Below are 13,238 nucleotides of genomic sequence, written 5' to 3'. Positions count from 1 at the left end.
CAGACACAGTGTGTGAAAAGTAGCATACAGACACAGAGTGTGAAAAGTAGAATATAGACACAGAGTGTGAAAAGTAGAATATAGACACAGAGTGTGAAAAGTAGAATACAGACACAGAGTGTAAAAAGTAGCATACAGACACAGAGTGTGAAAAGTAGAATATAGACACAGAGTGTGAAAAGTAGAATACAGACACAGAGTGTGAAAAGTAGAATATAGACACAGAGTGTGAAAAGTAGAATATAGACACAGAGTGTGAAAAGTAGAATACAGACACAGAGTGTGAAAAGTAGAATATAGACACAGAGTGTGAAAAGTAGAATACAGACACAGAGTGTGAAAAGTAGAATATAGACACAGAGTGTGAAAAGTAGAATACAGACACAGAGTGTGAAAAGTAGAATATAGACACAGAGTGTGAAAAGTAGAATACAGACACAGAGTGTGAAAAGTAGACACAGAGTGTGAAAATTAGAATATAGACACAGAGTGTGAAAAGTAGAATACAGACACAGAGTGTGAAAAGTAGACACAGAGTGTGAAAAGTAGAATATAGACACAGAGTGTGAAAAGTAGACACATAGACACAGAGTGTGAAAAGTAGAATACAGACACAGAGTGTGAAAAGTAGACACAGAGTGTGAAAATTAGAATATAGACACAGAGTGTGAAAAGTAGAATATAGACACAGAGTGTGAAAAGTAGAATACAGACACAGAGTGTGAAAAGTAGAAACACAGTGTGAAAAGTAGAATATAGACACAGAGTGTGAAAAGTAGAATATAGACACAGAGTGTGAAAAGTAGAATACAGACACAGAGTGTGAAAAGTAGACACAGAGTGTGAAAATTAGAATATAGACACAGAGTGTGAAAAGTAGAATACCAAACTGCAAAGAAGTAACACCAGAGGCAAAGTAATTCACTTACACGAGGAGTCTTTAAGTTGAGTCACATTTTGTATTATCCTGGAAATTCGATATTTATAAAAAACTTGAGAAGGCAAATGAATAGTTTTCGCAGAAATCGTGACTGTCACAATTCGAGCCAATATTTCTGTGGATGGTAAATTGCCAATGCCTGACAGTGTAAGCAAAATTATTGGAATGTTACGTGATTGTGAGAAATGGAATTTGAAAAACATGAACTTCTTTGAGTAGCAGGAAAAGTTTGGAGGACAATATGGCCGATGGGAAAATAAAACATCATGTCAGTATTAATTCACAAACAGCCAATTTTGAAGTAAGTTTTGAAAATTCTTTTTATCTCTATTTTCATTTCCTTTCATGAGAAGGATGAAGAAGTGAAAAGAGATTGTGTATTCAATATTTTAGTTTTGGAAAAGTAAATTTTGCGATCTATGTAAAATAATGTTCCTTTCAATTTTTTTATTCTCTGATGCACACGCATTTTTACAACTTTTTTCCGATGCTGTACAAAGAATATCTGGCACAGTACAAACTTAAAACATCACTCATTTTCGTTTTTGATATCTGAAATGGCCACCATAAGCCAAGTTTCTGCTTCAACTTTGTTAAATACCAAAAGCTGCATTGATCCAAAGAAATTGTATGTTGAAATTGGTACCCCCTAAAAAATATTCTTCTAGCAATTTTATTTGGTATCAAAATCACTAAAATCATAATTTTGTGTCACTACTGTATGCCTCTAATGAATGCTTCACAACTTGTTCAATAAAATCCAATTCTTAAAATAGAGCAGCTCTGGTAAATATATTCTGCTCATGTCAGTTTGTCACCTTCTTTAGATCTGTCTTGGCATGTGTTCAGTGTAACGGAGTTAACTTGGTTGTAATTCAGTAATTTTATTTGATTAAAAAACTGATTTGGCATAAGGTTATGTCTGAGTGAACGTTTAGAGTTGCCGGAGAGTTGGTCAAAGTAATCAAGCTGCAAAGTAAACCTCTCTGCGTATATTGGTGTGTTCAGAGTTCAACAAATTATCACACTGTGAATTTCCAAAATGTGGAAATAATCATTGGAAAAGTAAATTACAGATCTGAAATTGATACGACGATGTGACCCTCATATCAATTTATCGGCAACTCAATCAGCCACTTTTCACCCTATTATGGGTACACAATAAAGTTGATGTTGTTGGTTGAGCTGTCGTTGGGTTGGCTGGCTATTGTGGTGATGAAAAATGTCACTGCATATTATAAACAGAGGTACAGTATATTAAATTAAATGAAGTGAATGGCAGTGTTGAATTGATGTGATGAAATTCTGCTGTCAATTTATGCATTGGATATTATTGAATTGAATGAAGTATCATGTCATCCTATGGCATGATTTCAATTATTTTCTTTCATGAGGAAAAATTACGCCTGACATGCTTTTCTTCAATGCATGACAAAGTTTCAATTAGTCTCTGCACTGCCAAGTCAGTCTCTCACCATAAAACTGCCAACTGTATTTCGTTCTATTTCTATTAAGTTATGTTCAGAAACCAAGAAATGCATAATATAAGAATGGAAACAGCATGTATTGAACAGGATAGGGGCACATGATCATATCATGAACAATATCACTTGTGTACCATTTTCAATAAAAGAAATACACAGTGTATTTTTTAGCAAGGATCAATTCTGTGTTCACCATGTCACCGGAGTGTCCTTTGTAAAGATACAATTTGTACAGCGAACATTGCAATCCCAAAATTTCATTATGAATTTGGGATAAGTATTTACAGGAATGCATGTAAATGAGTACAGTGTTACTTCTTCTGGGTGCACAGAGTAAATATCTTCTCAGCCACTGTGTCAAGAAAAGTCAAACACATGTACAGAGAGGTAAACATTGCTCCCTTATATCATGCATCTATGAAATTCAAACATAATACTTACATGTATGGCATGGTTTTATACTTACTGTTTCATCAATGTCCAAAATTAAATACCCTCGTATATTTCAGACAGCAAACAATATGTTGCATGAGAGGAAATTAGTGACGGTGTCAAAAGGTTTTTATTTATTTGTGGCGGGGCTATTTGTAGAGCCATTTGTAGGGGAGCAATTTGTCAAGGAACCATTTTAGGAGCCATTTGAAGAGGAGCCATTTTTGCAGTCTTAGGGAGAGTTGCAGATTATCACAAAAGTTCAACAAATGGTATGAAAACCCCTTCTCCGAAATGAAGCTTCAAAAGTACAAAGTGTTGATGTCATTCACAGAGTATAATGTAAAAATTTGTTATATCTATTGACGATGTGCCGCCCAGGTCATATTGCATTATCAAGTAATCAGTGTTACCATGGAGCTCTGTTTTTACTAATAGCTCAGTGCTGTAATCAAGAAAATTGTTACAGTAACTATTTCTTTACAGTTTAAAGGTAAAGTTAGGTTGCCCGGTACAATGTTATTCTTGATTAAGAGTTAGTTATTGACTAAAATACAAGCAAGTGGGAAACTGTGTGTCTTGCAAAATTCATGAAATAATTTGTTATGGGAGATTATAATGTTCTGATAAATTAATGCAGGTATAAGGAAAAAATGTAGTAACTTTTAAGTGTGAAAGAGACAAATGCTGAATGAACAGAGGTCAAACTTAACCCCCACCCCAACCCCTCATAAGATTTGTAACAAGTCATCGTTGATGACACAGTCCCCACTTGTTAGTGGGTACAAGTCCTTAGAGAGGATAGAGTCCTCTTCATTAATTAGGTCTGTGATTAACAATACTGCGATACAGATAGGGCTTCATGGCCGAGATTGAGTTCTATGGCGGTGAAAACATAAAACCAATGTAGGCCGCCATCCTAATTACAAAAGGTCATTAAATGAGTCAATTAGTAATTAATTGACAGGATGTTGCCAAACATTTTTGCATCCTATTATAACACTGACAGATTATCACTAGTACCATATTTCATAAAGTTTGATGCAGTACTTCTGGACATTCACCCTAAAGACAATAATTCATTATGTGAATGCAAATTAGCAATTAATTTAAATGATACTGCTAAGTGTCATCGAATTGTATTTACAACACTATGACATCAACATCTGTACCAAGTTTCATGAAATTTGATGCAGTATTTCTTGACATATCAGTCTAATTATGAAAATTCAATAATTGACACGATACTGCTACATGTTGTGAAACAAATTGATGTGCATATGTATGACATAGGTCAATGTCCTTGTACTAACTTTGAATGATATTGGTGGAAATATGTCTGAGTTATGGCTCCTCTGTACATGAAAAAAATCGTAACAAAATGGCTATCACGCAGCCATATTCAATCTTATCGTGAAACAAATTGACATGCAGATGTATGACATACCGGTAGGTCAATGTCCTTTTACCAACTTAGAATAAAATTGGTTGAGATGTGCCTGAGTTATGGCTCTGTATATGAAAAAAAAGGTAAAAATATGGCCGCATGGCGGCAATAGTGGATCGTATCATCAAACAAATCAACATACATATGTATGACATATGAAGTAATCCTTGTAGTTGTACCAAGTTTGAATGAAATCACTCCAGGCATCTCTTAGATATCTGCGTGAACGGATGGACGCACAGACACACCGAGCACTCACGCACGCATGCACAGACATGACAAAACCTATAAGTCCCCCGAACAGTGTCCGTGAGGACTAAAAATTACCATTTGAGTTTGTTCAACAATCTAAAACAATATCCCTTGCTTGATATGAATATGCACAGAGTCTGCCATAAAAATGTAAAACATACTTGGATTAAAATATATACCCGTATTCAGGAGGTATAAACTAGGTTTTCTTGGAAAAGACTATGATTCATGTCATGTATGCATGTGTTCCATGAGGGTACTGTGTGTTACACAGTACACCACACAGTCTTAAGGCAAGATCTTCAATATAACCAACTTAAGTCAGCCGGGACTCTACAAAGCGCTTGAATCAGAAAGTTTAATGCCAAGACAGATTTACTGGGCTATTAAAATTCCAATTTTTTCATGGTATTCATGATAACTTTATTTTATGAAAAATTTTAATGCCATAATAACAGTAAAATAATGGTACATGACTAAGAATTTCAGTTTGGTAACAGAAATGCCAATGAGCCTGTTGATTTATAAGAAAATGTGCAATTTCCGTGACCACTTGTTAGTGGAATTAGGACAGAAACAATTCATTCCTCCTGGAATTCACAATGATATTCAGTCCATTTTTTTACCTTCCATTGGGAAATAAACAGAGAAATGTGAAACCTGATCTTTGCATCTTTGAAATGTTGGTTCAGGTCAGAGAGGACTGTTTTGGCAATTTGAATGATACAAACACTGAGAATTGAAATACATCATTTTCCAAATTGCATTCATAAACACAGTGAATTATATTTGTCAGAGTGAAACTCCTGTCTTCTAGAAGGAAGTTTGGATTCATTTGTCATACACAGGCTCCTCTTCTGTTTGATTATAACCTGATGATATTGCTCATTTCAATGGGTGTTACTTTAACACCCCAGGGGAAATTTTAACTCTTTGATTTCCTTCTAATGAAGGAAATTTGTATCATCAATTTATTAAATTATGTTTCTTTGTTTTTGCATAAGGTACAATAATCTACAGATATTGTTTCAACAAACTGATCATTTTAAAAGAAATACCATCGTTATATCAAAATACTCAGAATAACTCTGTTGAACAGTAAAAAGCAACTTACAACAACAGTAAGACGAATTAATCAGCATGAAAAAACAGATGAGGTAACGGAATATACATTTATGCAAACTCCCACCTTCTGGCCGAATAACTTTACAACTCAAAAACTGAAAGTTTTAAATTTATTCCCTGTACTTTGCCCAAGGAAAACGTCAAACTCTCTTCATGATTTAGGTATAAAAAAATCAGGGTTCACTGTGAATGCAAGAAGTTGCAGCCTGAAGGGAACAGACAATTGAATTCAACACTTGGCAAATATCTCTGTAGAGGAAAGTTCACACATCTACATTGTTGAAAAAGAGTAGATGAAGAAATAGTTAGTCTCCCTCAACAGATTTTGCAATGAATTTACACAACTTATAGAGCAGCAAAGAATTGTAATCTGGAGTCTGAAAATGTGTCTGAAAGGTGCATTCTGCTGTAATGACTTCTTGTCATTATAATTTCAACATATTTTATCAGTCATGATACATTAATCTTATGCCATTTCCACCAGAGTTCAATTGTTCTGTACATATCTTGTTTATATGTAAATTAGGAGAGTAATATGCAAATTTCTTTGAGAGATATTCAACTTCCCATTATTCGTTAACTTTAATAAAATATTTTACATCCTCCAAAGAGGTATATTAGCCAGTACAATTTTTAAATTTCATTTAATTTAAACTAAAGAAACCACGCGTGTTGTTTGTAAGTGTTTGATTAAGTCAGTAAAATATTGGAAAAAGATGAGGCGTAGTTTTAAAGAGTTTCATTCGAAGCAAACTTGCAGACCTTTTGTGTTAAATGATTCTGAGATGTGTTGAAATATATCAGATATACAACAGGATAAATCAGGAAAATGGAAATGAGAAGTACTTTTCAAAAATAGTGTTTGCGACAAATAAATGAAAAATGTAGAATAAAATAGTATAGTCTAAACAATGAACATGGGCTACCGAAATGTGCACTTGTAGTTGAGTTATCATGATCTTTCTAACATGCCAACGATAGAGCTTTTGTTGGATACTGCCATAGTTTTGTGGTAAAAATCCTATATTCCACTGTCCTGGTAACTGAATGTTGCTTCCTGTATTGAGAGATGGGGAATTTGTCAGAGTGATTTGTCAAACTGCTTTGCTTTTAAGATGCCTTTGAGTACATGTTGGAATATGATAGAAAAATTGCTGTACATTCCCTGTGGTTTGTGAATGACTTAGTTGGGATGACAGTACATTTATAACACTTGAGAAGTTATAGTGTGTTTGCAGGTATCTGTAAATATACAAACTGCAAGACGTGTCTTATTTGATAGTTGAAGAGGTCACACATTTGGTAGCATTACATTGTCATAAATCTTTGCATTTGCAAAAGAGAAAACCCCAAATGGGTGTTTATCCCTGGATTAGTAACCATGAGATACCTTGTGCTAATCGTCAACCTGTGAATCCAACAATGGATGTTTGAAAGAAATTCATGTTGACAAAACAAGACTGTTGCATCTCTGTGGAATAGTATTTCTTGTACAAACAATTTTCTGTTGTCTTTTGTCAAAATTTATGAAATAGCAGGGGACTTGTAATGTACTACTTTCTAGGTCTTTATTTGTTCTGCAAGTCACCCATGGGAATGATTTTTTCTGAAAAATAACCCAGTCATTATCAAGTCAGTGTGCTCTCATAAAAAGATGTATTATATTTCTTATGAGATGGCTTGGATGAATAACACAACACAGCGGCTTTTGATTGCATGGAGAATTCCATAGGTGAATCTTAATTTCCACATATTCCCATAAGATCTGCTTCACCATCCATTAGCACCATACAAAGAGTCATGAGGCTATTATAGATCTAGCTTCATGAGGGTATTGAGGGGCCAGTGTACTATCCACAGTGCGATTAAATTTATGGACATGATCCTCCGAGTGAGCTGATGGTTTGAAATTGCATACCATGCATGAAGGCATGCAATCAAACATTTCAGAAATACATCTTGGTTAAAAAAACCACACAACTTTGTTGAATTAAAACATATTTTACACAAGTAAACGGTTATTTACTGTTAGTAAGGGTGATTAATATCTTCATTAAATTTATTCATATACCGGCGAAAATGAAACTCCCACCCCAATGAACTGAGATGAATGTGTCACACAAGTTGGAGAATTTCTGTCTTACATGAGCTGGAGGCACGTGTGAGACAGACATTCCCAATGCATCCTGTTCTCCCATCCCTTCAATATAGAGAAAATTAAAGTTGTTGTATTTTATTATAGAACACACCATTGTCATTAATAACTTTGATTTGTATCATTCTCCTTCAAAAACATAGTCCACATCACTCATATGTAATGCTATATGAAACATGTTTATACTGATGGAAGTTTTCTTCTCACTACTCTAATAATATTCAGTATTTAATTTAATAATTTGACGATGTATTTGTTAAAAATAACCCGGTGAAATAGTGCTTTGGTCAATTTTCATACATATTTGTCACTAATAGGTGTCATCTGCCGGCGGTGTAGTTCTGGTTTTATATCACGTCACCGCCCATTCATCAAATAATAAAAGAGTCTTGGGGTGGGGGTGGGGGGGACAGCAAAGGACAATGAGCATTCATCAAATGAAAATAAATTTTGCTTGTGCAATAATACAGAGTGTTAGAACAAATCGATCCCACACTTAGTCTAGTGTTCTCCCAGTGTACTAGAGATGGGAGAAAGGTAGATCTTACTCAGTATATGTGAATAGGCAAGAGAATAGGTGTCAACTTATACTAAGACTTGCTTTTGTAAGCATTTGACAATTTAATGCAGTGTAGATTGTACTTGTCCTGTATTCAGATATCAAGGTTACATTCAAAAATATATGATTGCAACAGACGAAAAGGCTGTTTGCGAATGCTGATGCATATATCAGTATTGACAGCAAATGTACCGGACATTTTTGAAAATTACACCTGCAAGGACGATGTGACTGCCAATGTTATGATGAACACTAGAAATGACATATATAGTAACTGCTCAGACTAGAAGCAACAACAGCAATGCACTAATCAACGGCAAAATTTGTCCGCATTGCAAGCAGCAGCATCCAATGTCACACATATGCAGCTAGTAACAAACCAGTAACCGTGAACAGCACTGTATGTATTGATAGGACAAAACACAAGATGGAATGCTTTTTAATCTATCAAATATATGATATTTGAATCTGAGAGTTAAATTCCAACAAGCAAATAGCATATGTTTTTTTTTCTGAAGGAATAAGGTACTTCTATTCCAGGTGTTTCATCTGTGATATGTTAATATTAAAGTCACAATTGGACGTATTGTCTCCTGAAATGTCAAGGATTGGTAGCATCCATGAAACCCTTTGTCATGGACATTTAATTACCATTGTGGCTTACAAGCCTTTGATAATCACCAAAACTAATGAAGATATAGTTGAGCATATTAATGAATTAATGATCTTCAACTGTGTTTGCTGATGTTTGATCAATTTAAAGCGGTGCATGATATACCATGATACACCATGTAAGGCACTTTAAATAAAATTCTTTGTTGGCCATACATGTGCTGGTAGATTTTCAGAGAAAATTAAGAAAACAAACAAAATGTTAACACAAATAAAAATATTGTTTTGCCACAAGAACCCAAATAAAATTAAGCTTATGTTAATACACTTGTGCTTTTTGTCTGTGTTTGTTTTTTTTCTGGCTGGCTGGTAGGTTTTTCAAAAATCCAAGGATGGATGGCAAACAAAGAATTTTCTTTAAATGGCCTAATGTTCCTTTTTATTGACTGAAAAATACTTGGGTTCATATGACACTTGCATGCTGCACACATCACTGCTGTTTGTCATCAAGGACAATTGGGCATGGGTGAACCCTTAAAATTTCCTCCCATCTTAAAGTATAGAGGTCCGCTTTACTATAGAAAATAATGAGATTGGGTTTAACCATGGCAGTGAAGGGGTTAAAAGTATATTGTGTTCATGCTGTCTTGACACCAGCACTTCTTGACATGTGATCCCATACAAAAGGTACTTACTGCAGTTATTGTGAGCATCCAAGAGTACAGGGAGAGAGGGGACATTTTTAGCATGAAATGGTAAGGTTGTAACTTTGGCCTGCTTTTGTGCCAGAATTAATGTAAATTTAGGAGAAACATGTTATCACACATGTCCATATGTTTCAGCCAAACCCATCTCTTTTGAACATATTATGCTGTAATACTGTTGGAATATGCAATGTGGTATTTCAATGATAAAGTGCCTGTCTGAGACCAAGAACTGTTTTTGTCAAATTTTATAAAGGAAGGTCGTATGTGTGACCATTTTAGCAGTATTGTTCATTTTTATATATATATATATATATATATATATATATATATATATATATATATATATATATATATATATATATATATATATATATATATATATATACATATATATACCAAGCCTTCTGTCAGCGACTTTACCCTCTATAAAAACATCAATGTGGAAATTATTTTTAACCCTTGATATCTTTACTTTGACTCACTGGCCAAGCTTCTTTGGTGACTACATCTCATGATTTTACTGTCTTGCCATTCCAAAGCTACAGGTTTCATTCAGGTACCAAAAGCTCTCTCACATCCAGGCAACTATTTAACAGCAACGTGAACTTGCCTTTGAAATTACATAGACTCATCAAAGACAAAGTAGTTTGTCTGTCAGCTTTGTGATGGACAGGCCATTTTTTTTTAAAAAGATAAATTTATTTAAACAAATTCTCAAATAAAACAAATCTACATAACTGTGTATGCGTTAAAATTACAATGCAACTTGTCTGAAAAAAATCCCAAAAAATCAGTTTTTTAACTGCAAAGATCATCATATAAATGCATTCAGGACAGGCCATATGAACTGTCAACATACAAATATCGCCCTCTAGTGGCAGGAGTTTAAGTAGCTGTTCATGAAATGGAAATGTAACAGTGAAGTATTTTCCAATAGCTGTGACATCTATACCTGTAGTAACAGCTGTGAAAGTTTTACTTTTTATTTGCTACATGTTAAGATAAATTATTTTATGTGATGTTATAGAAGCTATAGAAGATAAAAACATCAACCTTTTTTGTGATGTTCCGTCAATCATCCTTTAAATTTTTTACTCTCTTCAGCCCTCAGTATTATTATGAACAAATCTGCACATCAGTTGAACATTTTTTTTGATATCTAAGTAATAGCAAAATCAAATTTTTAAAAGTGGATTATTCACATACAGTGTAAATACTGATCAATCAACTCTACAACACTGTGAGCATATGTGTATGTGTTAGGCTTTCCGTATCTCTACTGATGATGTATCAGATATTCTGACTATAGTGTAACCATGAAGAAATCAAACATCCTTAGTCACCGTCACACTTCACTCAACTTTGTACTGATACAGCGAATATCATAATGAGATCTGGTTACGCTGCATGATACCAAGGAATTGGCGTTGTTCTTGTGTCGTGAATGATGAAACTTTTGAAAAGAATTAACCCACTGTCTAATGGGTTGAGTCATGAATAATCTATTATACATTATTTTTATTATTTTTTAATTATTTTCTCTTTTTCTTATCAGGAATTACGTTTCTGTGCAGCGTGCTCATAGCTCCCGTAAAGAATGAAAACGATGAAGTTGTTATGTACATACTGAACTATGAAGACGTCACAGACGCACCAATCCGAGAAGATTCAAACAGTCCCAATGCAAATGCTGGATACAGATGGAAAAGAACCAGAAGTGAGTGCCAAAGACCTAAAAAAACACAGAACAGCTTAACCCACTTGTCTTTTCTCAAAGCTATAACCAAACATTCATCACTATAAAATTTATGTTCTTATGTTCGGCAACAAAATTTGAAGTCAGTCTCTAGCACTTTTAATTGTTCTTCAAATCCGAAGTATTCTTGTTGTTTTAAATGATACTTTGATAAATATGGTTGAACTAAATTTATATAAAATTCTAATTCAGCATTGTGTTTGTTACCCATATGTTCCAGAATACCTTTATTCCCCAAAGACGGCCAACATAGCTATGAACTGTATTTGCTTGAATAATAGGAGTGTGTGATGCTGACACTGCTAAAACACAGACTGATGTAACTTTCCCAACCAAGTTTATTGCTGATAAATTAGTATTGGATGGCAAATTTGAATGGATCAGAAAACGATAGAAAATGAATCACTCTAATTAATGACTGTGCTCATGCAGAGGCAGCTATGTCAAGTAAATACATTATTGGCAACACTTCAAATTTTCACTTTCGGCAGTCCATTTGCTATGCAGTGTAAAACATCACCTAGATTTCAAGAATTAAGAAATGCTTATACTGTAGTATTCTGAGGTTTATATACCTGCCATAAATATTAATTAAAAATTATTGGCGGTTACATTTTACCTGTAGCTGTATTTTATTTCCTGTCCATTTAAATTTATGATCAGTTAAATGAAATTCAGTATTCCGGTAATTTTAGTCTAGACGGACAACAAACAAGGATACTGCATGTGACACTAACCCCAGTAACACGTAAAAGCATAAATCTAGTTACTTTAACAAGTCACCCAGTTCTCTCGTATGGTCAGGATGAATCATTAACGCTTTGTAACGCTTTGAGTTGATGGAGACTGGCATTTCTTAAGACTTGAAACAACAAAAGTCCAACTGACAATGACAGCTCCTTTGAAATGTTACAGTGCTTAGAAAGTGCTAAATTTGTTCCTTTAATTGCAAGATTAGATGTCAATGCCTGCAAACAAGTAAAGCCAAAGATTTATAACTTGCTTTGTGCACTTCCTAAATTGCAACTTTTACCATTCTAAGAGATGTAACTTGTTGTTTTTAGCTAATTGTATGATGTCCGCCATGTTTCTGAAATTTAGTTTCAGAGCGAAATAAACTTTAATGAACAAAGTGGAGGTTTATAACATTTTGTGAACAAGTACATTTATCAGTTATTGCTGAAAAAGATCTTTTAAATTTTAGTCATAACCTCTGAAATTGTATATAAGCATCAGCCGTATGCTTTTGCAGTAATAATTGAATAAGAGGCCATACACGTACCAAGAACTGCTCTAATTTCATCTAAACACCAGTATACAAGTCATTTTTCCAAAATTCATGTAGACACAGGCTTACAGTATTAATTTTGAATTCTGAACAAGTAAATTTCCATATTAATATTTTTCACCATTGAAGGTAATTGCCACTTCCCCAGGAATGAAATGAACCTCATGTTCGAAATCTTAATACTTCAACTTCTTAGGTTTTCACTGAAAAGCTGCATACTCAAAGTTGTCGTAGTTTGAAAAGACTGATACTTTCAGTAAACAAGGTTTATGTTTTCTATTGAAATAAACTGAAGTTAAAAAGTGCATAGAGCAATCTACATTATTATGTTAAACAATCGCCATTTCTGGTTTTTATCACAATAGCTTTTCAACAAAGAATATAGAGTACAACATCTATTGGATTATATAAAAATCTGAAACTGATAAATTGCACAATGTGTATAATTTGTGAGGTACATTTTACCATACTCCATCTCAAT

At 34.0% G+C, this 13,238-nt stretch overlaps 1 protein-coding gene across 3 annotated transcripts in view; it reads left to right on the top strand.

Moving 5' to 3' along the window:
* Positions 1-13,238, top strand: part of LOC139141133 (voltage-gated inwardly rectifying potassium channel KCNH6-like) — a 167,528-nt gene that overhangs the window by 97,476 nt on the left and 56,814 nt on the right. For all 3 annotated transcript variants that reach the window (XM_070710734.1, XM_070710733.1, XM_070710732.1), the window contains exon 3: positions 11,269-11,430. In XM_070710734.1, the coding sequence (XP_070566835.1) occupies positions 11,269-11,430 (162 nt within the window). The remainder of the gene's footprint in view (positions 1-11,268; positions 11,431-13,238) is intronic.

The sequence above is a fragment of the Ptychodera flava genome, chromosome 9 (assembly GCF_041260155.1).
Source record: "Ptychodera flava strain L36383 chromosome 9, AS_Pfla_20210202, whole genome shotgun sequence".
In the NCBI taxonomy this organism is placed as follows: Eukaryota; Metazoa; Hemichordata; class Enteropneusta; family Ptychoderidae; genus Ptychodera; species Ptychodera flava.
Note: the sequence above shows the minus strand (reverse complement) of the source record. Positions and strands in the feature narration are given on the sequence as shown.